This window comes from Mobula hypostoma, chromosome 3 (assembly GCF_963921235.1).
Source record: "Mobula hypostoma chromosome 3, sMobHyp1.1, whole genome shotgun sequence".
Lineage (NCBI taxonomy): Eukaryota > Metazoa > Chordata > Chondrichthyes > Myliobatiformes > Myliobatidae > Mobula > Mobula hypostoma.
The window spans coordinates 153,357,152-153,382,283 of NC_086099.1; the positions used below are offsets into that span (position 1 = coordinate 153,357,152).

Consider the following 25,132-nt stretch of genomic DNA (forward strand, 5'->3'; position numbering starts at 1 on the left):
ATAGTTCCTAATAGTTACTGACAGAAGACTTCATCTAGTGTATGCTGCCATGTTATTTTGATTTACTGTAAATGAACAAAATCAGCGCAAATACCTAGTGTAGATAATGGACTGACCTCATTGCCTAACTGCATGAAGTAATCTCACAATCCAACAATAAATTTCCTGGAACAAGCACATGCAACTGACGTTATTTACAAACTGTTTACTCTAAGAACAATGTAGTGTCTGAAAGTCACGCAAGTGCACACAATTGATACTAGTTAAAAACTATTCAGCAGCTGTCTCCTGTCCCAATTAAGTGTCATAGCACCCCAAATAAATGAAGGAAATCCCAGCTATTTTCTCAATTAGTTTTTGTTCTTTAGGGGTTGTCACAAATAAGCGGCCGTCCCGATTAACTGATGGTCCAATTAACCGTAATCTACTAGATTTTGGATAAACAGGGACTGATGGTGTTGTGCAGGAGAAATCCCCGTGTCTGAGAAATTTGAGATTTTTTGTTTTGAGAAGATGACAAAGGAGAATGATGAAGGCAGAGCAGTAAATGTTGCCTGAACAGACTTTAGTAAGGCATTTGACAAGGTCCTACATGGTAGGCTGGTCCAGGCACATGGGATCCAAGGCAAGCCATCAAATTGGATCCAAAACTAGCTTGGTGGTAGAAAGTAAAGGGCTGTGGATGAAGGATGCTTTACTGACTGAAAGCTGGTAACTATTGGTTTACAGCAGGGATCAGTGTTGGAATCTTTGCTGTTTATGATATATAATAATACCTTGTGAATAGTGCAGGTTGACTAGTAATAAGTTTTCAGATGATAAAAATGTTTTTGAAGTTGTGGATAGTGAGGAAGATTTTCTACAGCTACAGTAGAACATAGATCACATTTAAAGTGGGCAGATTATTGGCAAATAGAATTTAATTTCAACAAGCATGAGGTAATGCACTGTGGGAAGTCAAATAGGAGTAGGACATACACCATAAATGACAGAGGCGTGAAGAACCTTGATGGACAGAGAGACTTAAGAGTCCAAGTCTATACTTTCCTGTGTGTGGCAATATAGGTAGATAGGATGACAAAGGCAGCGTATGTCACTCTTGCATTTGTAGGTCAGATCATAATATATAAGAATTGAAAGCTGCAACTTTACAGAACACCAGTCAGGCCACATTGGGAATATTGGGTGCAGTTTTGATGGAAATACTGCTGTTAAGTATGTGATTGTGCTGGACAGGTTACAAGAGGAAATTCACCAGGATGTTATCTGGACTAGTGGACAGATTCGATTAAGTTGGACTTGTTTTCCCTGGAGTTAAGGAGGCCAAGAGATGACTTGACAGAGGTATATAAAATTATAAGAGGTGCAGATATGTTAGGTAGCCAATTTTATTTCTCATTGTAGGTATGTTAAAAAAAAAGGCAGCATGAGTCGAGGTGAGAATAAGTACTTTTAAAGGGACACTGTGGGGAAAGTTTTTTATTTGCATAAGAGAGTGGCTGCCAGAGGAGGTAGTGGAATCAGATAAAATGATCAAGATTAAAAGGCATTTTGGCAGATAATTAAAACAAACAAATCATAGAAGGATACAGATCTAATGTGAACAAATAGGATTACTATAGATGACTAACAGGGTTAACATAGGTGGCCAAAGGAACTGCTTCTATACAAATGGTTCTATGACTTTAATGTTTAATTTTATTGGACAGCAATGAAGTGAACATATGCTGCTAATTTCAAATACCACAAGACATAGCTTTAAGGTGAGATAGGAAAATTTAAGGGAGATCTGTGGGGCAATTTTATTTTTACACAGAGTGGTAAGTGCCTGATATGCATTGCCTGGGATGGTGGTGGAAGCAAACATGATAGTAGAGTTTGAGGCATTTAGATGGATACTTAAATACGAAGGGAATGGACGGATTTGAATCATGTACAGGCAGATTGGATTAGTTTCATTTCAAGTCAAGTCAAGTTGCTTTTATTGTCATTTCAACCATAACTGCTGGTACAGTACACAGTAAAAACGAAACAACGTTTCTCCAGGACCATGGTGCTACATGAAACAACACAAAACTACACTAGACTACATCAAACAACACAAAACTACGTGAAACAACACAAAACTACCTACACGGGACTACATAAAGTGCATAGTGCAAGACAGTACAATAATTAATAAACAAGACAATAGGTACAGTAAAGGATAAATTACATTATAATAAATCATGTAAATGTAAATGTAAAAAATGTTTTAGCAGGAATTGAGAAAGAAATGAGCAAAAATTGCAAAGGGAGTGGAGTGGTGTTCAGTTCAGAGTGTGTGTGTGTGTGTGTGTGTGTGTGTGTGTGTGTGTTGGTGCTAGACTCTGGGAATTGAGGAGTCTAATGGCTTGGGGGAAAAAACTGTTACATGGTTGACACAAATATTATGTGCCAAAGAACCTGTTTCTATGCTATACTGTTCTATGTTCTAACAAAATCTTTCTTGAGCTGTGACATTAATTTATGTGAGATAGGACACAATTATTATTCGTACACTCAATTAATCTAGCAACATTCTAGGTGAAAATGCAGGCAGAGGAATTCTTAGTGAACAGTTAATGGAGGATCAAATTCTTCTTTTAAAAGAATACTATAATGCGTAACACTGAGCTGTACTATGATTCTGTTTATGCAAGTCTTACATTATGTCTGATGACAAAAGCAGCAGCAATACCCAAACTGTGGAGTAGTTTGATTAATAGGTCTGGATGTTATAATCCCTAAAGTTTCTGCACTGCACTTGACTTGAGTGGAAGTTGTTCTTAAAGATGACCACTAGATGATGTTACCACCATTACAACACATCTTCAGTTGTGTACCTCGATATCACTGGGTGTTTTGGCCTTTTATCACAAGACACCCTCAGCTGAGGCAGGCTCACCACAGGATGATCAGACTTGGGTGTGTGTCACATGGTTAGTCTCTAGATGGTCACTTGGCAGCCCAGACAGTATCCCTTCTTTTCAGCCACAGCCAGTGATTGCTCATTTCAGCAGCATTAGCAAGTGCTTTCATTGCCTTCCTATGGGCCTGCCCTCTGACTCCAATTTCCCTCAGCAGCCTTACGGTGGAACTGGCTACAAAGCCCCTGCACCCCACCTCAACTGGGCGCACTTTTACATTCCAGCCTCGCTCCTCTGCATCAACTGCAAGGTTGGCATATCGCAGCCTTTTCCATTCGTAGGCGTCATCCACAGCATCCTCCCAGGATGCTGGGAGGATGGACCAAAGGACCAGGTTAGGCCGCAGGTTGGTCGTTGCAATTTCAGATGGGAAAGTAAGTTTCTGGCCTAAATCGACACGCATCTCCCAGTCCCTGGCTGCACTCAGTGGGCATGAGTCCTGAGGCAAGGGGTTAACCCCCGGTTTTTCTCCTTCCCGGATGAAGGATGGTAGTTGAGGGACCTTTGTCTGGGCATTGAGAAGCCTGGTGTTGGTGGTTACTCTCTTACACTCAAGTTCAGCTGCCAAGCACCTCAGCACTTGGTTGTGTCACCAGGTGTATCTGCCTCGTATTAGGCTGGTCTTGCAACTAACGGTTGTTATGGGAGATTTTAACGTGCAGGTAGACTGGGAAAATCAGGTTGGTACTAAACCCCAAAAAAGGGAGTTTGTGGAGTGCCTCCGAGATGGATTCTTAGAGCAGCTTGTACTGGAACCTACCAGGGAGAAGGCAATTCTGGATTTAGTGTTGTGTAATGAACTGGATTTGATAAGGGAACTCAAGGTAAAGGAGCCATTAGGAGGTAGTGACCATAATATGATAAGTTTTAAACTACAATTTGAGAGGGAGAAGGGAAAATTGGAAGTGTCAGTATTGCAGTTGAACAAAGGGGACTATGGAGCCATGAGGGAGGAGCTGGCCAAGTTGACTGGAAAGATACCCTAGCAGGGATGACAGTGGAACAACAATGGCAGGTATTTCTGGGAATAATACAGAAGGTGCAGGATCAGTTCATTCCAAAGAAGAAGAAAGACTCTAAGGGGAGTAAGGGGCGACCGTGGTTGACAAGGGAAGTCAAGGACAGTATAAAAATAAAAGAGAAGTAGTATAACATAAGCAAAGATGAGCAGGGAGCCAGAGGATTGGGAAACTTTTAAAGAACAACAGAGGATACCTAATAAGGCAATATGGGGTGAAAAGATGAGATACGAAGTCAAGCTAGCCAAGAATATAAAGGAGGATAGTAAAAGCTTCTTTAGGTATGTGAAGAGGAAAAATTTAGTTAAGACCAAAGTTGGGCCCTTGAAGACAGAAACAGGTGAATTTATTATGGGGAACAAGGAAATGGAAGATGAGTTGAACAGGTACTTTGGATCTGTCTTCACTAGGGAAGACACAAACAATCTCCCAGATGTAATAGTGGCCGGAGGACCTAAGGTAATGGAGGAACTGAAGGAGATTCACATTGGGCAGAAAATGGTGTTGGATAGACTGGTGGGACTGAAGGCTGATAAATCCCCAGGGCCTGATCGTTTGCACCCCAGGATACTTAAGGAGGTGGCTCTAGAAATTCTGGATGCATTGGTAATTATCTTCCAATGTTCTATAGATTCAGGATCGGTTCCTGAGGACCGGAGGGTAGCTAACATTATCCCACTTTTTAAGAAAGGAGGGAGAGAGAAAACAGGGGATTATAGACCAGTTAGCCTGACATCAGTGGTGGGGAAGATGCTGGAGTCAATTATAAAGGATGAAATAGCAGCACATTTGGATAGCAGTAACAGGATCGGTCCGAGTCAGCATAGATTTACGAAGGGGAAATCATGCTTGACTAATCTTCTGGAATTTTTTGAGGATGTAACTATGAAAATGGACAAGGGAGAGCCAGTGGATGTAGTGTACCTGGACTTTCAGAAAGCCTTTGATAAGGTCCCACATAGGAGATTAGTGGGCAAAATTAGAGCACATGGTATTGGGGGTAGGGTGCTGACATGGATTGAAAATTGGTTGGCAGACAGGAAACAAAGAGTAGCGATTAATGGGTCCCTTTCAGAATGGCAGGAGGTGACTAGTGCGGTACTGCAAGGCTCGGTGCTGGGACTGCAGCTATTTACAATATACATTAATGATTTAGATGAAGGGATTAAAAGTAACATTAGCAAATTTGCAGATGATACAAAGCTGGGTGGCAGTGTGAAATGTGCGGAGGATGTTGAGATAATGCAGGATGACTTGGACAGGTTGGGTGAGTGGGCAGATGCATGGCAGATGCAGTTTAATGTCGATAAATGTGAGGTTACCCACTTTGGTGGCAAGAACAGGAAGGCAGATTACTATTTGAATGGTGTCAAGTTAGGAAAAGGGGAAGTACAATGAGATCTTGGTGTCTTTGTTCATCAGTCAATGAAAGTAAGCATGCAGGTACAGCAGGCAGTGAAGAAAGCTAACGGCATGTTGGCCTTCACAACAAGGGGAGTTGAGCAAAGAGGTCCTTCTGCAGTTATACAGGGCCCTGGTGAGACCACACCTGGAGTATTGTGTACAATTTTGGTCTCCAAATTTGAGGAAGGACATTCTTGCTATTGAGGGAGTGCAGCGGAGGTTCACGAGGTTAATTCCCGGGATGGCGGGACTGTCATATGTTGAAAGATTGGAGCGACTGGGCTTGTATACACTGGAATTTAGGATGAGAGGGGATCTGATTGAAACATATAAGATTTTTAAGGGATTGGACACGCTAGAGGCAGGAAACATGTTCCTGATGTTGAGGGAGTCTAGAACCAGAGGCCACAATTTGAGAATAAGGGGTAGGCCATTTAGAACGGAGTTGAGGATCTGTGGAATGCTCTGCCTCAGAAGGCAGTGGAGGCCAATTCTCTGGATGCTTTCAAGAAAGGGTTAGATAGAGCTCTTAATGATAGTGGAGTCAAGGGACATGGGGAGAAGGCAGGAGCGGGGTACTGATTGTGGATGATCAGCCATGATCACAGTGAATGGCAGTGCTGGCTCGAAGGGCTGAATGGCCTACTCCTGCACCTATTGTCTATTGTCTAACCAAGATGTGCTTGAGGGATGCCGGAACTGCACACAGAGGACAGGCTGGATCCTCTCCCAGCCAAAGATTTAGGTTTGTAGGAGAGGGCAGGACGTCATATGTTGCTCTGATGAAGAAGCTCAATCTGTTTGACTCCATGCTCCACAGCTCACTCCATGTGATTTTCCTCCTCTCAACACCCTCCCACCTCATCCAGCAGCCTTTCTTGGCTTGGGATATTGCTTTGGCACATCTGGCTGCTTCTTCTTGGTGGCGCACCTGCTCCACCACCAGGTGCCGGCGTTCAGTTGTAGTAGCCTTTTGCCAGGTAGGTTTAATCACTCCAAGGCCAAAGCCTCCTCTGCCTGTTGGATAGAGCCCACTATGTCCCGGTGTCAAAGGGCAGCTTCTGCATCCAGTACTGCTGTGGCTGGGATCCATTTCTTCCCTGTTGCTAAAGCAGGAGCAATGCCTCTTACGATTGGGTGCTACGATTTTTTGAGTGTCATTTCCAGCCTTGCTTTGGCATATTTGTATTCCTCGACCAGGCTAGAAATTGGCAGAGAAAGGGCTCCGTTCCCGTAAAGTCCTATGCTGCTAAGGCATCTTGGTAGCTCAAACCACTTCCTCACATGTGAGTTCACCAGCCTCTCCAGCCGATTTGCATGAGACATAGAGACCTCATAGATGGTAATTGGCCACACAAGTCAGGGCAGCAGTCCAAACTGAAAGCACCAAAGCTTCAACCTCCCTGGGAGAGCCGTGTTGTTGATTAGCTTGAGGCCACTGATTGTATCCTGCCTTAGTTGTTCCACCTGCTCTGTGTCTCTGAGGTTTGCGTTGTCCCAACATCCGAGGCTTTTGATGGGCTTCTCCAGGACAGCTGGTATTGGCTCAGCGCTGATATAAAACCTTATGTCGGTGAGCCAGCCTTTGACAATTGAGATACTGCGAGACTTACTGGGTTGGGTCTCTATTCATGCTCATTTGATGTTTCCCTGGAGTTTATCCAGCAGGCGTTTGGTGCGTGATTTGTTGTTGTTATTGTGGTCATGTCACCCATGTACGCCCTGATTGGAGGAAGACGCAGCCCATTCTTCAAGCGTTTCTCTCCGACCACCCATTGTGATGCTTCGATAATGAGCTCCATTGCCACGATAAACGCTAGAGGAGAGATGGTACAGCCCGCCATTATGCCTATCTCAAGGTGCTGCCATGTGGTGGTGTTATCTTGTGTTGTGACACAGAACTGCAGATCCTGTAGTACGCTTTGACCAGCTTTGTGATGGCCTCTGAAACCTGGAAAAAGCTGAAAGCTGCCCACAGAGTCTCGTGAGGCACTGACCCAAAAGCATTGGCAAGATCTAGGAAGACCACATGCAGGTCTTTCTTCTTTCTTGGCAGTTTGTATCTGGTGCCAGATGACAATTGCGTGTTCCACACATCCTAGGAAACCACGTATTCCTGCTTTCTGCACTGATGTGTCGACGAAGTTGTTGCTGCACAAAAACGCTGAGAATCTCTGAGCTACGACACCAAAGATCTTTTCTTCCACATTCAGGAGACTGATCTGGCAGATCTGACTAATTATTGAGGAATTCTTCTCTTTGGGAATTAGTATCCCTCCCACCCTTTGCCATGCCTTAGGTATAATTCCTTTCCCCCATGCCACCTTCATTAGATTCCAGAGGTATTTCAGGATGCTGGGGGTGTTCTTATAGAGCCTGTATGGGATGCCATTGGGCCCTGAAGCTGATGCTGATCTTGCTTGTTTAATTTTACTTTCCACTCCCCTCCATCTTACGTCCATCTGGTGCTCGGGTGGGTGGATTGGTGGCACGTCATTTGGAATGGTGACTGGCTCATGCCTCTGGTTATCAGAGAGGGTCTTCCTCAGATGCTCCTCCAGTTCCCTCACAGGTACTCTAAGGACCCCGCTCTTCTCCTTACCAAAGAGGCTTTTGACGAACTTGTAAGGGTCTCTGTAAAAGCTTGCCCTCGCCTGTTCTTTCCTCTTATGTTGTTTTTTCAAGCATTCTGCTCTTCGCAGCTTTGTCAAGCACTGCTTTATTTCTGCTTGTAATACCTCGAGTCCTTTCCTTTCTCCTTCTGTGGATTTCCTCCACTGCCTCCTTTCCTTCACCAGTCTTTCAATTTCCTGCTATCTCCTAGACTTAGGCTGGACTGAAGGTTTCTTTTGCAAATTTGCAAATCATTGCAAATTTAAGAATTCATTTCCGAATTCACTTCCATCACCAGTCTTTTGATTTCCTGCTGCCTCCTAGACTTAGACTGGACTGAAGGTTCCTTCTGTGTCCTCTGCAAATTTGCAAATCATTGCAAATTTAAGAATTCATTTCCGAATTATTATGTTAACAGCCAATTCTAATACAGTTTTTTCCCTTTCTCAATGTATACTTGTAGTTAATTACTCTGCATTATGTACATCATTATTTTCAAACTTTTAAGTTTTTTAATCTCCATATCATATATGATCCTACATTTAATATTGCTATCAGCTTCGCACTCAAAGATTGGCCCTTCTTCAAATCTGCAAAACCCTAATCTTTGCAAGTTATAATTAAATCTACTTAGCCTAGCCTGAAGATCAACTTTCTACTGCTGCTTTCCCCTTCCCATCATTTTGGATATGTTTCAACCATTTTTCATCAGCTCTTTCCAATTTCCTGTCTAGACCCTCTCACTAACATCATCAGCTTCCACATTTAAAATAACAATACCCAGCTGTACCCTTTACCATATGTCCTGGCATTTCTTCTGTCTGAATTATCGAATAGCATCTCTAACACATGCCACTGAAGGAGTATCAATTTCCTCCAGTTCAATATTACAAAGCCATTTACCTTAAACCCTAATATAAATTCCATTCCCCTACATTACTTGACAACTATCCGGAGTAAAACAAATTATCTGCTAAAATGGTTTTATACTTGACCCCAAAAGCACATCACTACCTAGACTGATTATTTCCAACTTCAGAAAATTTGTTCTATTACTCTTGCCTCAGTTTATTTGCTGCTGAAACCATCAGTTATGACTACTGCAACGTGTGCTTAACCAATCCCTCTCCTCCTACCCTCAGTGGACTTATTGCTCATATCTTAACTTGTACTATAGAATATAGAACACAAAACAGTACAGTACTGCACAGGAAAAGGCTCTTCAGCCCATGATGTTGCGCCTAATCAATTAAATTAGTAATCAAATGGACAACTGAACCAATCACTTCTGCCTGCACAATGTCCATATCCTTCCATTCTCCTCACATTCATATGCCTATTTATTCTTCTTCTTTATGTGCCTTGCACATTACACGCTTGGGCGATCATGGCTTTCCACATCGAACGATCCCATGCAGCATCAACAATATCTCGCACATTTAGATCTGTTAGTTCTTTCACACTGTCCATATATTTTCTTCTTTGCCTTCCTCTTCCGCGTTTCCCGGCATACGGCCTTGTAATGTAAGGCATTCTATTTCTCCCTTTCTGATGACATAGCCCAGGAATTTAAGTTTCCTCTCATTTAATGTTCTCATTAAAGATCTTTTTGTATGGGCACGTTGGAGTACTGTCTCATTGGTTACCCTATCTCTATATGAAATTTACAGCATTCTTCTAAGAAACCACATTTCTGTTGCTTCTAAGTTTCTTTGGAGTTCTGGTGTTACAGCCCGTGTTTCGGAAGCATACAGCAAGATTGACCAGATGTAACATTTCAGTAGCCTAAGCCTTGTTGTCATAGAAATGTGTCTGTTGGTAAAAATGGTTTCATTTTTTGAAAGTTGGTTTTGGCAATGGCAATTCTTCTTTCTATTTCTACTTTACCATATAACCATATAACAATTACAGCACGGAAACAGACCATCTCGGCCCTTCTAGTCCGTGCCGAACTCTTACTTTCACCTAATCCCACTGACCTGCACTCAGCCCATAAACCTCCATTCCTTTCCTGACCATATATCAATCCAATTTAACTTTAAATGACAACATCAAACCTGCCTCAACCACTTCTGCTGGAAGCTTGTTCCACACAGCACTTCTGCTGGAAGCTTGTTCTCCCTCATGTTACCCCTAAACTTTTGCCCTTTAACTCTCAACTCATGTCCTCTTGTTTGAATTTCCCCCACTCTCAATGGAAAAAACCTATCCACGTTAACTCTATTTATCCCCCTCAATTTTAAATACCTCTATCAAGTCCCCCCTCAACCTTCTACGCGCCAAAGAATAAAGACCTAACTTGTTCAACCTTTCTCTGTAACTTAGGAGATGAAACTCAGGCAATATTTTAGTAAACCTCCTCTGTACTCTCTCAATTTTATTGTCATCTTTCCTATAATTTGGTGACCAGAACTATACAAAATACTCCAAATTTGGCCTCACCAATGCCTTAAAGAATTTCAAAATTACATCCCAACTCCTATACTCAATGCTCTGATTTATAAAGGCCAGCATACCAAAAGCTTTCTTCACCACCCTATCCACATGAGATTCCATCTTCAGGAACTAAGCACCATTATTCCGAGATCCCTCTGTTCTACTGCATTCTTCAATGCCCTACCATTTACCATGTATGTCCTATTTTGATTAGTCCTACCAAAATGTAGCACCTCACATTTATCAGCATTAAACTCCATCTGCCATCTTTCAGCCCACACTTCTAAGTGGTCTAAATCTCTCTGCAAGCTTTGAAAACCTACTTCATTATTCACAACTCCACCTATCTTAGTATCATCTGCATACTTACTAATCCAATTTACCACCCCATCCTCCAGATCATTAATATATATGACAATATAATATATATATTACTTCTAGCATCTTGTGATATAAAGCTACCAAGGTAATTAAAGCTGGTCTTTTGTTCAATCTCTTGGTTACCGATGCACAATTGGCAGTTGGGAGTATCCTGCTGTTTTGATATTACCATACATTTGGTTTTTTTACAGTTGACGGTTAGTCCAAAATCCGCACTTGTTTGTACTACTTTGTCTAGGAGGATTTGTAGATCTTCTGCAGCACTTGCTATTAGGGTGGTATCGTCTGCATATCTTATATTGTTGATGTTAACACCTCCAATTTTTATCCCGTCTAGGTCTTCTATTTCTCAGAGAATCATTTCACTATAGATATTAAACAATTCTGGTGAGGCAAGGCATCTGTCTAACTCCTCTTTGAATTTTAGTCCAATTGATTATATTATCATACCGCTGTCATTTGGTTTCAATATAAATTTTGAAGCAGTTGTTGGTCCCTTCCGCCAATGTTTAGTTTAGCAAGAATTTGAAATAATTTTTCATGTTGCACTTTGTCAAATGCTTTAGTGGAATCAATAAAACATAAAAAGACATCACTTTGATATTCAATTGCCCTTTCTGAAAGCATTCGTAGTATGAAAATTGTGTTCCTAGTTCCTCTATCCTCAATAAACCCATATTGTAGTTTAGAAGTTTCTGGCTTTAACTTGTTTATAATTCGACTCAGAACAATTCTCAACAAAATCTTTATCATGTGACTCATAAGACTGATTGTTCTATAGTTTTCAGTCAGTAGTTCCAGGAATTTTTGGCAGTTATAAATACTGATTTCAAGAGATTGTCAGGCATACACCAGACTCATATATGCCATTAAACAGTTCACAAAGAATATCTATGCCCAGATCTTTTAGGGCTTCTAAAAATTTCATCAGGTCCAGTGGCTTTACCACATTTCATGCTTTTCATTGCTTTAGTTATTTCTTCTTTGGTAATAGGTGGGCCAGAACCAGGGTGTTCAATCTGGGGGTTCCCCTCTATTATCCTCAAACAGCTGCTCTATATACTGAATCCACCTCTCATATACTTTATCTGGATCTGTTAGTATGGATCCGTCTGCTGATCTTATGCATCCTGTAGAGGAGGTTTTCTTAATTCCAGCAATTTCCTTAATTTTCTTGTGCATTTCTTTGCTGTTGTTAACATGGCCTTCTACTTCACTGCATTTCTGATTCAGCCATTCTTCCTTTGCAATATTGCACAACTGTCTGGTCTGTCTGTCTAGCTCTCTGTATTGTACATTATTCTTCACTAACCTTCTTTGTTCCATCAGATCTAGAATTTCTTGGGTTACCCACCCCTTTTTAATGTGTTGGATTTTTTGTACTGGGATTATCTCCTCTGCTGATTGCGGTATAGCATATTTAAATCTGTCCCAAATAGGTGTTGTTACATTTTCGTTGAGGTGTTCTTCTACAGCTGTGTTGAATTGTTGCTTAAGTATGCTATCTTTTTTAAGTTCTCCCAACATATACTTCTTCCTCTTTTTTCTACGTTTCAGTTTCTTTAATTTTGTTTTAATGGTAGCTATTACTGGATGGTGATCTGAACCACAGTCTGATCCTGGGTAGGCTCTAGAATTTGTGATATTATTTCTAAAGCATTCATTGATGGTAATGATATCTATTTGATTCCTTGTTCTATCTCCAGGGCTAATCCAAGTACACAATCTACATGGATGGTTTTTATACCAAGTATTGGTGATCACTTGGTTGTTTCTGATGCACCAATTAGTAAACCTTTCCCCATTTTCATTTTTCTCCCCTAATCCAAAGGGTCCTATTATGTTATCAACCCTTTCCTGTCCAACTTTGGCGTTAAAATCTCGCATGACTAGTTTTATATCCTGAGATTTACATTGCTCATAAGCACTGTCAAGATCTTCATAAAACTTGTTGATATCCTCTTCATCTGCATCATTTGTTGGCGCCTAGGCTTGGATTATGCTAATGTTAAAAAGGTTACCCCTTAATTTAACTAAAAGCAGCCGATTGGATATCGCCCAATATCCCATAAGACATTTTGATACTTGTTTGTTTAAAATAATTCCAACTCCATACATATGCTGTTGACCTCCAGGACACATTATCAGAGAACTACTCTTAGTGAATTTGCCACTGTTGGTCCATCTAATTTCTGACAGGCCTAAGATATCAACTTCCAGCCTTTTCATTTCATTTAATGTGTTGTCCCAACTTTCCTTTCTGGTAAAGTGTATGGATGTTCCATGTTGCTACCCTTAGCCTTTCCCTATTGCTTACAGTCTCTGATGACGGTCTGGTGTCACCTGTAGCACATGACTACCCCTACTGAGTGAGGTGTTGTTCTGTTGATTGGAATCAACCCCATTCACGCTGTTGTCTGGTTTCCTTCTTTTGTTCCTTTCCATGGTTGACAAAGCAAAAATTTCAACAGTGGTTTGCCGTTGCCTTCTGTTGCCGCAGTGCTCATCTAACTAGCACATTTGACCTCTACTGGTGTTCCCAATTGGGAATCGTACACTAGACGTCGCCCAGCCTTTGCTGTTGTTGTACAAAGACAATCTTCCACCAAAGCCTGGAATCCATCTCCCTGCTGCCAGAGACTTCAGTGATTTTAGGTGACACCACCGCCATTCATTTGCTTATTTTTCTGGTGCCAAACATTCACCATAGACAGAGCTCCTTCAGCGAGACATGGTGCATCCGGACCTAAGCCCTACGTGAAGGCAGAGTTGTCTTGCATGGTAGAAGCTATATAATCACTATAGTATTGGCATTTCCTGATATTTAGTCAGGACCTAACCACCCCATACACCCCATGCCTATTTACACATCTCTTAAAAGTCCCTAATGTATCTGCTTCTACCACCATCCCAGGCAGTGCATTCAAAAAACTTGCCTCTTGTATCTTCTTTGAAATTACCCCTTCTCACATTAAATGCATGCCCTTCAACCCTGGAAAAAAGATACTGTCTGTCTTATTTACCTATGCCTCTCATAACCTTACAAACCTCTATCTGACCTCCTCTCAGCCTCTGTTCCTCTAGAGGAAGCAACCCAAGTTTGTCCAAACTTTTGTTATACACATGCCCTCTAATTCAAGCATGATACTGGTAAACCTCTTCTGTACCCTCTCCAAAGCCTCAACATCCTTCCTACAATGGAACTGCATGCAATACTCCAAATGTAGCCTTACCAGAGTTTTATAAAGCTACAATATAACTTCCTGACATTTGAACTCAATGCTTTGAATAATAAAGGCAGGCATGCCATAAGCCTTTTTAACCAAACTATCAACCTGTGCAGCCACTTTTAGGGAGTTAGCAACTTGGACCCCAAGATCCCTCTGCTCATCAACACTGTTAAGGATCTTGCCCTGAATAGTGTACTATCTTTTTACATTTGACCAACCAAGGTGCAATACTTCAGATTTGGCCAGGTTAAACCATCTGCTATTTCTCCACCATATCTGCATATCCCGCGGTATTCTTTGCCAGCATTCGACACTATCCACAACACCACCAATCTTCATTATCATCTGCAAACTTCCTAATCCTCCATCTACATTATATTTTCATTCAGCTCATTTATATATATCACAAACAGCAGAGGTCCTAGCACAGATCCCTGCAGAAATACCATGAATCACAAATCTCTAGCTAGAAGAGTCTCTTCAACCACTACCCTCCATCTTTAATGAGCAAGCCAATTCTGAATCCAAACAGCCAATTGACCATGGATCCCATGCATCTTAACCTTCTAGATAAGCCTCCCATGAGGGACCTTGTCAAAAACCTTACTAAAATCCATGTAGATAACATTCACAGCTCCAGCTTCAGCAATAATCCCCATCACCTTGTCTAAAAATTTAACTAAGTTAGTAAGACAAGACGTACCCAACAGAAACCCATAGTTGCTCTCCCCATTAAGGTCATGGGTTTCCAAATGCTCATATATTCTATCCCTCAGAATTCTCTCAAATAACTTTCCTCCCACTGACATGAGACTCATCAGTCTATAGTTTCTAGGACTATCCCTTGGTCCTTTCTTGATTGATGGAACAACATTAATTACTCACAGGTCCTCAGGGACCTCCACTCTTGGTAAGTACTGAAGTAAATACTCATTAAGGACCTCACCCACATCCTACACATCCAAGCAACTATTCCCCCTGCAGTGTATTTAGTATTTCAGCAATATTGTAAATATATTGTTCAATTAAGTATTCTTTGTTAGTTTACATAATACGTAAGAAGAACGAGAATGGCATATGTCATTACGACACCACTCATTTGTGAATGCCTCTCCCTAGTTATCATCTTGCTCTTGATGTATATAGAATGCCTTGGGATTCTCTTTAATCCTACTTCCCACGGACATTTCATGGTTCCTCCTGGCTTTCCTAATTTCCTTCTTGAGCTTCTTCTGACTTCTTTTTAATCCTCAAGGGCTCTGTTTGATTCTAGTTTCCTAAGCTTTACATACTTCTCCTTTTTCTTCTTAACTAAATTCATCACCTCTCTGGACATCCAAGGTTCTCTTTCCTTGCCATTCTTGTCCTTCCATTAGACTGGAAAATACCTGTCCTGTACTCTGTGCAGTTGATCTTTGAACACCCTCCACAAGTCGATTTGGACTTGCCCAAAAACCAAGTATCATTCACCCCTCACCCTATAACAAAAAATGGAAATTCTGGAAATACTCAGCAGGTCAGGCTACATCTGTGGAAAAGAGTCAGTATTTTGAATTGGAGAGCCTTTGTCAGAAAGTACAGACTGAAAGGTTCTGACAAAGGTTTTCCAACCTTAAACATTTACTCTGTTTCTCTTCCTACAGTTGAGGCCTTACCTGCTAAGTATTCCAGCATTTTCTGTTTAAAATATTCTCAATATTTGCACAATTTTGGGAAGGATTCTCACTCACTTGTTAGCTTATACAGTACACGCTTCCACTCAATGTATCTCTATGTGTTTAAATATACCATACTCAGCTTAAGTAGCTTCACCATCACACATTTACTACATTTATGTGTTTTGCCTCAAGGACCAAGATTGAAACAGTGGCAATATTTAATGCTGAGTAGAAAACTGTTCGTCTGTTTGTTATGTGCCGTGCTGTATGACATGGGCGATCATGGTCTTTCCATGACCATGACTGTTCTTGGCAAATTTTTCTGCAGAAGTGGTTTGCCATTGTCTTCTTCTGGGCAGTATGACCCAGCCAATTTCAATACTCTTCAAAGATTCACAAACAAGAGAATATCTGCAGATGCTGGAAATCAAAGTAATACACACAAATTGCTTGAGGAACTCAGCAGGACTGGAAAAAAGAGATGAGAAGTCAGAGTAAGAAGGTGGGGGGGAGGAGGGGAAGAAGTACAAGGCAGTAGGTGATAGGTGACACCGGGAGGGAGGAGGTGTGAAATAAAGAGCTGGGTAGTTGATTGGTCAAAGAGATAAAGGGCTAGAGAAGGGAGAATCTGATAGGAGAGAACAGGCCATGGAAGAAAGGGAAGAGGAAGGAGCACCAGAGGGAAGTGATGGGCAGGTAAGGAGATGAGGTGACAGAGTGAAACAGAAATGGGAATGGTGAAGGGGGTAGGGTGGCAATACCTGAAGTTTCAGAAATCAGTGTTCATGCCACCAGGTTGGAGATTACCTAGACTGAATAGAAGGTGTTGCTCCTCCAACCTGAGTATGGCCTCATTGCAGCAGTAGAGGAGGCCATGGACTGACATCTCTTCAGAGGGTGTCTGCCTGGGGTCAGTGGTCACATAATCAGTACTTGTGATATGCACCAGTTACTCACATGATCATCCACCACCTGCTCCCACGGCTTCACATGACCTTAACTGAGGGGCTAAGCAGGTGCTACATCTTGCCCAAGGGTAACCTGCAGGCTAGTGGAGGGTAGGAGCTCCTTACACCTCCTTTGGTAAAGACATATCTCCACCCCACTACCCAATAAGACTGTAGCTCACTCTTAAGGAACATGTTATTTCATGTAAATTTTGCCTCAATGCCCATACTTGACAACTTTCCATCTATTTTTAATTGGGTCAGATTGTACTGTCCTTGGCCACGTCTTATTATTATTGCAGGTACTAGCCTAGAAAAGAGGATTTCCTTCCTGCAGCACTCACTGTCTACCATCAGCAGGACGAAAGGCGTCTCCAACCACTTAGTGCAAAACAATGAAAATGTCAGAAATCTTTAATGAGAACTGAAAATGCTAGAAATACTGAGAAAGTCCAGCTGCATTAGTTATTGTAATTAAAATTAATAACAAATCTGACAAAAGCAGCTTTTCACTTTTACTCACTCTGCAGGTGCCCCTCAAGGCGATGGATATTTTCAGCATTTTATATTTTTATTTGCTGTTTTGTTTCTTCTGGCAGATGTTGCAGTTCAGTATGCTCTCAGCACTTTTGATGGATAATTAAAAGTTTCAAAAACTTACAGGGGGTGATCTGGCTAATGCTGAAGTACTTCTTGCTAACTTAAAAGCTTTTGCAAAGTTCAGTTGCTACCAGACAAGGGAGCTGAACACTTATTGCCACTGGAAGAGTCTGGGAGAAAGCCAGCAATACAACCAGGAAAACCCTGCTACAAGAGGCCTTTTCGGCATTGAGTGATTAGGGGAGAATCTTCTACCATAAGATTAGTGACTACCATGCATTCATTGGGCAACATTTCCTACCCAAGCACATTAGCATACCTGATAAATGCTAAAAGCTGTTAAATCAAAATTACATATATACAAAGTTTGTAAAAAATTATGGCCAAAGCAACAAATTCCATTCACGACAAAATTCTGGATAAGCCTTGCTGTACTTGGCTGAGTTGGTTTAGGATTTGACCATGTGGCCAAACTCCAGGCAAGAAGCTGGGAGAGGTAGAGGCTGCTGGATAGCCACTTCTGCACCAAACTCCATGAAAAAATAAATAATGGAAAAAAAAATCAGTTACTTCATGTAGGTTACATGGTCGGCACAACATTGTGGGTCAAAGGGTCTGTAATGTGCTGCACATTTTTATGTTCTATGTTCATTGCAGTAATTAATCATTTCGCTGTTTATTTTTCCACAATGAAAAATAAAATCCAATTTAAAATACACAGTTCAGTCAAAGTTTATAAATTAAATTGTCATACTATAGCAAATGAAATAGAATGTTTGTGTATATTCCCTTAGTAATGTTAATTTGAACCTTGTCCTGTCCTAGTTTTCTTATGAAATGCTTTCTTTGTGGCTGAAGTATAGCTGGTGGACGGATGCTGACTTTTAATCAGGAGACTGCAGATACTTTCGGAGAGCAAACATGTGCAAGTGTGGGGCTAGTTAGAAATCACTCACTCACTCCAAACTGCAGCAAGGAAAGCTGGTATAAAAGCTGCCATCCAGAAAGAGAACATATTCAAACTCATGGAGTTGCTGCTACTCTCCTTAAGCAATCCCTTGGGTTTAGAGTGGTAGAGCAGATTCTTGCACAATAGGCTTTACATTAATGATGACAGCAATATATGTTTGTATGCTAGTAAGATGTGTTTGCATGCTGACAATCCAATGTTTCACAGGAGCACTTGACAATGGGTGTCTGCCCCTTGTACTGCATTGGAAGCTGAGATAAGGGCCATCAGACCCTGCATAGCGTTTATAGGTGGCCATCATTCCATGTTAGAAAGTGTTTTGAGATTTTTGCAGGTACTGAGTCTGATCAGTAACACTCAGGCTTTCAAACAGATTTTTAGCACTGCTCAGCCTTTTGAAGCCTGGCTCAAAATCATCATCTGACTCTGCAACAGAAATTACATACTTATAGAACATACATTACAACAAGCTATCACCTTGAAAATTCTTTGTCATGTCCTTCCTGTGATGTGCATATCTCACCACAGGCATTTTCATACCTCCATGCCGTATAACACCTAAGCTGGTCAGTGCCACAGCAAAACTGGTTGATCATGTACCCCTGCCGTGACCAACTTCTTGCTTTCTTTCACAGTCAACATAGGTTGAAGTTTAGGTTATTTGAAAAGAAATGACAAGTGTACAATTTTGTTAAATGTAAGTTTAAAGTAGTGGGGTTGTAGATCAGCCAGCAAAAGTCTGTGTACCTTACCATTTACCATGGCTTCAGTCTATGGATAACCACAACCCAAGCAACAGCACCACCTATATTGAGAGACAGTGTAGACAAGCCTGTTCTTCTTGGTTGATCCCTGATGTTTTTGTTGGTGCACTATCTTCTCCTCCAGGAGAGAAGTATGTTGGTGAGTACCATGAAATCTGTTTGGGTGACATTACTTGAACAGCTGCCAATGTCAAGCTCCTTTCCATAGATGCTGCCTGGCCTGCATTTTGTGTGTGTTGCTTTGTACAGCTGTGAGATGCAGATGTTAGAAACAGGAGTGAGCTCAACAGACCCTTGAGAAAGCTCGGCCATTCAATATCATGGCTGATGTAATGTTGCTCTGGTTTCTGTCTAATCTCTATGACCCCTACAGACCAAAAATCAGAAAATATTCAAAGCCAAAACAGACAGTGAGAGCCTCCACAGCTCTCTGTGGAAGAAAATTCCAATTATCAGAAAGAACTAATTCTGTATTTCTATCTCAAATGTGTGTCCTTATTCACAAACAATTCATCCATAAAGGTGAAATACCTTCTCGGTATTATCTCAACAAGCTTCCCAAAAATATTATACATTTCATTAAGATCAACAATTTCCCTCTCTTCTAAACATCAGTATGAATAGGCCAAACCTTCTCAACTCCATTCAAGGAATGTATCTATTGAACCTTTGAACTATATGCAATATTCTTCCCTAAGTGAAGTGATACTAAATGTAGAACTCCAGATGTGGTCTACCTAATGCCTGTAAAGTTGTAGCTGTAGCCTTCCCTACTTTTATATTCACCTCATTTATAATAAAGGCCAACATTCCATTTGGATTCCCAATTACTTCTTGTACCTGCAGACTAATGCTGTGTTTCATGTACAATGACATCTGAAATCCTTCTACACTAGACTATTCTGGAGTCTCCTTCTAGTTACTCTGCTTTTCCATTTCTCCTACCAAATTAGTTTGCTGAATTAAACAGTACCTGGTGATAGTGATGCAAATGGTAGATGCCTGCAAAAAACAAGAATTTCAGGTTGTATATTGTATACATTCTCTCATATTAAATGGAACTATTGAGTATAGCATTTTAAGGTTTACTTGCGAATTTTGACCACTCCTGTGAAGTTGTTAATTGCTATACTGCTTTCATTATTTTGGAGCTATATCTTCACATGCCATCATTGTTCCTTCTCATTCTTGCTTCTATATGACGGCTACAGTCCACTATCATCCACAGTTTCCAAGCTGCAAAGTTCGCTATAACAAATAAAACCTAATACTGTCATTCTATATTACACTACTGTGCAAGTATAATTAAGAACTCTGTTAAAGAAACATCAGCAGATCTGCTTCTGTAAAGATTGCTTAACACCTGAAAATGCAATGTGGCAAAAGTTATGATGAATGAAGACAGAAAAACGACAAACTTATCCAGCAGCATATTCAATATACTATATGCTGAGTGTTAAAACAAAACTTAGCAATTAACCACTTTCTTGTTTGCTAAGTACTTACTGGAAATTGCTGTACAGGTGAAAAAGGATGGGCTGGCACAGTCTTTACCTGCAAAATGAAAGAAAGCTCAAAAAAACATTGAAGCAAGTTTGGTGCTGCCATGATATTGCTATATTGTGAAACACCAGTATTGCAATTAATTGCACAGAAACCATTACTCACCATTTTGTCATGACAGAGATTTTAAGAAAAAGGATCTAAATGTGTGAATACAACAAGCAAACTAAATTCATATCCTTCTAAATGCCTTCAAATTGACCTTAAATTTTCCGGTTGACTCCTAGTTTACATACAGTACCTTACCTGCAAGAAAGAAAAAGTAATAAGGCAATATTGCCTTAAAGGATGTAGATTAATTTAGTAGTATATTACTACACTTCAATGGACTTTGCAAATGTGAACCCAGTGATTTTAAAGGAAGCTAAAAATATACAAACACTATGGACCCTGACTCAAGGAAGACATCAGAGATGAATTATTATTAAAGAACTATAATAACACTTTGGTAATCTGGCAATATTTTGCCTTTGATGGTGTTGGACTGTAAAATTTTCATAACTATTGCATGTTACTCCAACTAATAAATAAGCACACTTTCATCTGTGAGTTTAAAAGAAGTGTGAGATAGACATGCACTCTGGACGCTGGCTGCAAACCTAGCCTCATTCCTGACCCTTGGTATTCCAGATCCCAACTCTGGGCCCAGCTACATTCTACACCCCCAGCTCTGATCACACATTACATATGTACATAAGGTTACTTATGATCACTTATGAGCTAGGGTGCACTTGATCCTAGCTCATATTCCAGGCTAATGAGCAATACAAACAGCAAATCTTCAACTATTGGACATTAGTTTTACAGTAATTCATTAGCATGTTCCAAAAGCAGACCAATTAATTCCACATTAATGGTTCACATTATCAAGTCTTATTTAGAAAGATCCACTTTTAATCCTCCACTCTCTTCATCTAACCATATATTCAAGCACTATTGCAAGTCTGTTCAAGAACACAACAGGAGCAGAAGTCCACCAACCCATCAAGCCTGCCCCATTATTCAATATAATCATGGCTGATCTGTACTGGCCTCAATTCCTATTCTCTACTTCTCTGAACCCTCAGTTCCTCAAACTTTCAAAATAATATTCAAATAACAGAACAAAGTGTAATTATTCTTTTAATGTACAATTCTTTCCAAAATGATATATGGCTGAGGCACCTTCACAGAACAGTTCTCAGACTTTGCCAAATTAATCATCCCTGTTTTAGAATTGCTGTTTATGCTTTAATTAAATTACTTAATAATAAATGCAAATAGAAAGATATAAAAGGATGCGAAATTAACACCGATTTTCAAGGAAGAATTTTTGATTTAATTTGCATATTTAATGGATATATATCTGAGCAAATTAGACCAAGTAGTTTCAGGTCAATTCCTGGACAGTCCTGAATTAATTAAGCTCAGACAAGCAAAAAGTTTGTCCCACTAGTGGACTTGTATTAATATGGTTATAGGAGAATACAGGGGAGGAAGTTACTCAAGATTCCAGACTTTGAGCATCATCTCTGATGCCATTGTGTATCACAAAAGAAGATCCAAAAATATCAGAAACTCTGGATGAAAATTACAGTACTGTGCAAAAGTCATAGGCACGCTAGATCTTTTATATAAATTTAGTTTTAGATGTTTATTTTTGTCTTCTACATTAGTGTGTCAGTAGAAAAGAGCAAATTTTAGATTTCTGAACTTTTTTCCCAAAAAATTAAATGTTACAGAAAAAGATTTGAATTTTGTTAAAGAAAGTAACATTCAGTAATAGACCACTTTTCAGCTAAAAACTTGATCACTTTGTAGGCATACAACATATTGCATGGATTAAACTAAGATAACAAACAGGTGCTAATGATCTGGGGTTGTATACACTGGAATTTAGAAGGATGAGAGGGGATCTGATTGAAACATATAAGATTATTAAGGGATTGGACACGCTAGAGGCAGGAAACATGTTCCCAATGTTGGGGAGTCCAGAACCAGAGGCCACAATTTAAGAATAGGGGGTAGACAATTTCGAACAGAGTTGAGGAAAAACTTTTTCACACAGAAGGTTGTGGTTCTGTGGAATGCTCTGCCTCAGAAGGCAGCGGAGGCCAGTTCTCTGGATTCTTTCAAGAAAGAGTTAGATAGAGCTCTTAAAGATAGCGGAGTGAAGGGATATGGGGAGAAGGCAGGAAAAGGGTACTGATTGTGGATGATCAGCCATGATCACAGTGAATGGTGGTGCTGGCTTGAAGGGCTCAATGGCCTACTCCTGCACCTATTGTCTATTGATCAAAGACATAATGAGCTGACTGAACTAAACTGATTAACTGAAACAGAAATGAGTGTAGAAGGAATCAAACTGGGCGAATTAAAAGGTGAGGGTGTGGGAGATGTAACAGTTTTCCAGAACCAGAAGTAGACCCATTCCTCCTTTTTCAGCTTCAAGGAAGCAGTGCAATGTCATCAGCGTTGATCACAAATAAATATTTAAATAATAAATGGGGATCTTATCTGAAGATTTTTACTGATGACTCAATGGATCCAGAGAGCGGTAGGGCAGGATTTGGGATGTATGTGTCTCAACCTGGAGTTAAGATTGGTCACCAGGTTTCAGATGGTGTTTCTATCTTTGCAACAGAATCATTAGCAATCCTCTGGGCTTTATGGTGGATAGAAGGCTCTCGACCATGTAGGGTTATCATCTGTTCGGATTCTGCTGCTGCTTTAGGGGCTATAAAAGGGAATAAATCAAAAGCTCATCCTGACATAGTTATTGAGATTCTCTTAGTGTTGTTTAGAGTACGGAAGATGGGTTGTGCAGTTAGATTTTCATGGATACCTGGGCATGCTGGGGTGGAGGGAAATGATATTGTGGATGGCATTGCAAAGTCTTCCTTACAGGAGCAGGCAAGTAGAAATTAGAGTTCCCCAAAGGCAGAGCAGAATTGAGAAGTAGGATTAAAAAAGGTATAGAGAAGAAGTGACAGGAAGATTGGAAAAATGAATTAAGGGGCAGGCATTATTTTTCTAGTCACCCACTAGTTAAAAAGGTCTCGGACTCTTACCTTTTAAGTCGTAGAGATATGGTGAAATTAACAAGACTTAGGTTGGGGCATTGTGGGTTAAACTATTATTTAAAGAGAACAGGAAAACATCCTACTGGATTATGTGACTGTAGTAGTCCAGAGACAGTTCAGCATGCTTTGCTAAGCTGTAATTGATACAAAATTGAAAGAAGAATGTTGTTCAAGAGGTTATCTGGCTTAAATTTATTTTGGTTTTCTATTAAATCTTTGTTTGGCCATCAAGAGAATCAACATCTGATTGAAGAGTTTATTATTCAGTTTATACGTGAGACTAGGTTATATTCGAGAATTTGAGTTCCTTGAAGTTCTATAGTTAATTATACATCCTGCGGAGGGCTGTAATACGCCTAGATGCGTCTAAACAGCTGGAAATAGAAGAAGAAGATATAACAGTTTAACCTTCAAATCATCAGTTCCTGCACCATGGCAAGAGTGAGCATAGCAACAAGACACAAGGTGGTCAGCCTGCACCAGTAAGTTTTCTCCCAAGCAGAAATTTTGCAGCAGACAGGAGTTTCACGATGTGAAGAAGCACAAAGAAACTGGCTAGGGCTGAGGACCAGAAACACAGTGGTCGGCCACAGAAACTGAGCGCAGCAGCAAGAGATACGTCAAATTGATGCCCCTTTGAAAGGAGAAAAAGTCTAGCATTGCTTTCAGCTCTGAACTCATAGCAACCACTGGAACCCAAGTACAACCCTCTACAGCCAGAGAAGCACAAGGACTGGGGTGCTGAACAATGACAGCAAGTGCTCTGGACTGATGAGTCAAAATTTGAAATTCTTGGCTCAAACAGGAGGCTGTTTGTCTGTTGACAAGCTGGAGAGCACTACATGTTTGAGTGTCTGCAGCCAGCGATGAAGCACAGCGGAGGTTCCCTGTAGGTTTGGGGCTGCATTTCTGCAAATACAGTTGGTGATCTGGTCAGAATTAGTAGAAGCCTCAATGCTGAGAAGTACAAGCAGATTCTCATCCATCACACAATATCATCAGGGAGGAGACTGATCGGTCCCAATTTCGTTCTGCAGCAGGACAATGACCACAATCACACAGCCAAGGTCATTAAGAACCATGCTCAGCGAAAATAAGAACAAGGAGTCCTGCAACAGATGGTATGGTCTCCACAGATTCCTGATCTCAACATCATCGAGGCTGTCTGGGAAGCAAGCAAGATATCAAAAGACTGCAGAGCTATGGCAAGCTCTCCAAGATGTTTGGAAAAACTTATCAGCTGATTTTCTTATAAAACTGCACAACAAAGAGAAATGATACAGTTTGAAAGGTAAAGGGTGGCCGTGCCAAATAATTGATTTGATTTAGTTTTTTTTACTGGTTACTGTACTTTATGGTAATTTGTTTGATATTTAGGAACTCTTTCCATTTCATTATTTGAAAGTATCTTCACTTTACAGATTCTTAACATGTGCCCAAGACTTTTGCATAGGACTGTATAAGGGCACAGATTTGAGAAAAAGCAAAATTGTATTATTTCCTTGAATAATCACAAGATTATGTTCCAAATCAGTAT

The 25,132-nt window shown here is 40.6% G+C and overlaps 1 protein-coding gene across 4 annotated transcripts in view; it reads right to left on the minus strand.

Annotated features, from left to right (window-relative positions):
• Positions 1–25,132, minus strand: part of LOC134344331 (band 4.1-like protein 4B) — a 403,206-nt gene that overhangs the window by 19,601 nt on the left and 358,473 nt on the right. For all 4 annotated transcript variants that reach the window (XM_063043916.1, XM_063043918.1, XM_063043917.1 and 1 more), the window contains one exon: positions 20,477–20,524. In XM_063043916.1, the coding sequence (XP_062899986.1) occupies positions 20,477–20,524 (48 nt within the window). The remainder of the gene's footprint in view (positions 1–20,476; positions 20,525–25,132) is intronic.